The 2070-nt window shown below is 39.3% G+C and overlaps 1 protein-coding gene across 1 annotated transcript; it reads right to left on the bottom strand.

The window, feature by feature from the left end:
• Window positions 1-867: 867 nt before the first annotated feature.
• Window positions 868-1377, bottom strand: LOC142608975 (uncharacterized). Its single transcript, XM_075780625.1, has one exon. It carries the CDS (start codon window positions 1375-1377, stop codon window positions 868-870), a length of 510 nt encoding a protein of 169 aa, XP_075636740.1.
• Between the last annotated feature and the right edge of the window lie 693 nt (window positions 1378-2070).

Genomic DNA, 2070 nt, shown 5'->3' with positions numbered 1-2070 from the left:
GCCCAACTGGAACATGCAATGGATCCTTGAATGCTTGTTGATTCTCATCAGTTTTTAACCATAGTTTAGTTTGTAAGTCATGCTTAAAAATGGAAAACAGGTGAAAACAGAGATGTTTTTGCATATGTTAATTATCAAGGATATTTATATCTATGAGATTTGTATTTTGGATGCTTAATGATCAATGCATGAAAGGATTAGAAAGGCACAAAATAGGCATGTTTAATGAGTATGTGCACAAATGCTTTGAAAATGCAAGATCATACAAATAAAATGGTAAATGTAAGTGTATGCATATCAATATCTCAGCTTCCAAAGTATACATCCTGTCTTAGACAAATCTTTTCCTTTCCAATTGGGGTACATCTTCCATTGGCATGGACCATAAAATTTTTTAATAAAACCATTGCGGGCCACGCGTGTTGCAAACATAGAGCAACTCAAGAGGGTGCATGCTTCTTCCATTGATCTTGATCATAAACCTAAGCGGATTCAACTGACTGATTTTTCTTTTAAATGTGGCCTGGCCAAGGTGGCTGCCTATGTACCTCCATTGAGAAGGATTAGGTTATCACGTAGTTCAAATGACATTTTTGATTGCCTTCATTTTTGCTTAGACTTTCCTTTCGGGTTTTAAATTTGACAGGCTCTCTCACGCTCTTTCTTTTGCTATGCTTTTGCATAGACTACCCTTTCGATTTTTCAATCTACTTGTTCATATATTTTTTTGTTTGATTTTTGTTTTTTTTTTGTTGATTTTTGTTTGTTTTTTTTTTTTTTTTTTGCTTTCTTTTTATTGAATTTTTTTTTTGTTACATAGGAGTGTAGAAGAAGAGGTTGCACTTGGAAGCTCCCTTATGCAAAGTACTATATGATAGCATTAGAATTGGCGGGCATATTGAAGTCGTGCCCATCCATGTTGGCCAAAATCAAGGCTCTTTTGTAGAAGGCCTTCTTCACCACATATGGGCCTTTGTAGGTCAGGGAAAACTTTCCTTTGTGATTAGGAATGGATTGGTTGTGCTTTTTCAAGACTAGGTCACCCTCTTCAAAGACTCCGAGTCTAACTGTCTTGTTGAATGCTCGCTCACGTTGGTACAACTGTCCATGGCACATTGCGGTCATGCGCTTCTCATCTATCATGTTAACTTGCTCTGTTTGCGGTAAGATTCTGAGAGATGGGACCTCTACCTCTACAAGAAGGACTGCTTCCATGTCGTAGACCAAGGAATATAGGGTTGCACTCATGGAAGTAAAAATAGTACGATAGGCACACAAGGAAAATGGCAAGAACTCGGGCCAATCCATATAGGTGTCTATCATCTTCACCAAGATCTTCTTTATGTTCTTATTGGTGGCTTCTACTACGCCGTTCATTTAAGGACGGGAAGGAACCAAATCCCGGTGTTCAATCTTGATTTGTTGGCAAATTTGTTGCATCATTTTCCCATTCAGATTCTTTCTGTTATCTGTAATAAGCTCTCCTGGTACACTGTAGCGGTAAATCATATTCTATTTCAAGAATCGAGCCAACACAGCTTAGGTGACACTTGTTTAGCAAGCGGCTTCCACCCACTTGGTGAAGTAATTGATAGCCATTAAGATATACTCATGCCCATTGGAGGCTTTTGGAATCATGGGTTCGTTGATGTCCATCCCCTTAGCTGAAAAAGGCCATGACATTGCTAGAAAGTGCAGGGGTTGAGGAGGAACATTCTTTCTATTCTAATAGACTTGGCAATGGTGGCATGTCATGACATGCTTGATGCAATCGCTTTTCATGATGAGCCAATAGTAGCCAACTCTCGTTATCTTTTAGGCTAACAAGGGTCCACTGGCATGAGCTCCAAGCAAGCCTTCATGCATCTCTTCCATCAAATGGTTAGGCCAAGGGGATCTATGCATCGAAGCAAGGTTGTATTGTGGTTCCTTTTGTATAGGAATTCCCCACTTAAGAAGAATTGGCATGCTATGTGCCTGATGAACTTCTTCTCATTGTCTATGACCCAAAGCTAGTATTCACTATCTTTCATAAGCCTTGATATCATGGTACCATGGCTTCCCATTGAC

This window comes from Castanea sativa, chromosome 9, assembly GCF_040712315.1.
Source record: "Castanea sativa cultivar Marrone di Chiusa Pesio chromosome 9, ASM4071231v1".
Classification (NCBI taxonomy): Eukaryota; Viridiplantae; Streptophyta; class Magnoliopsida; order Fagales; family Fagaceae; genus Castanea; species Castanea sativa.
This window is presented reverse-complemented; position numbering and strand designations above follow the sequence as displayed.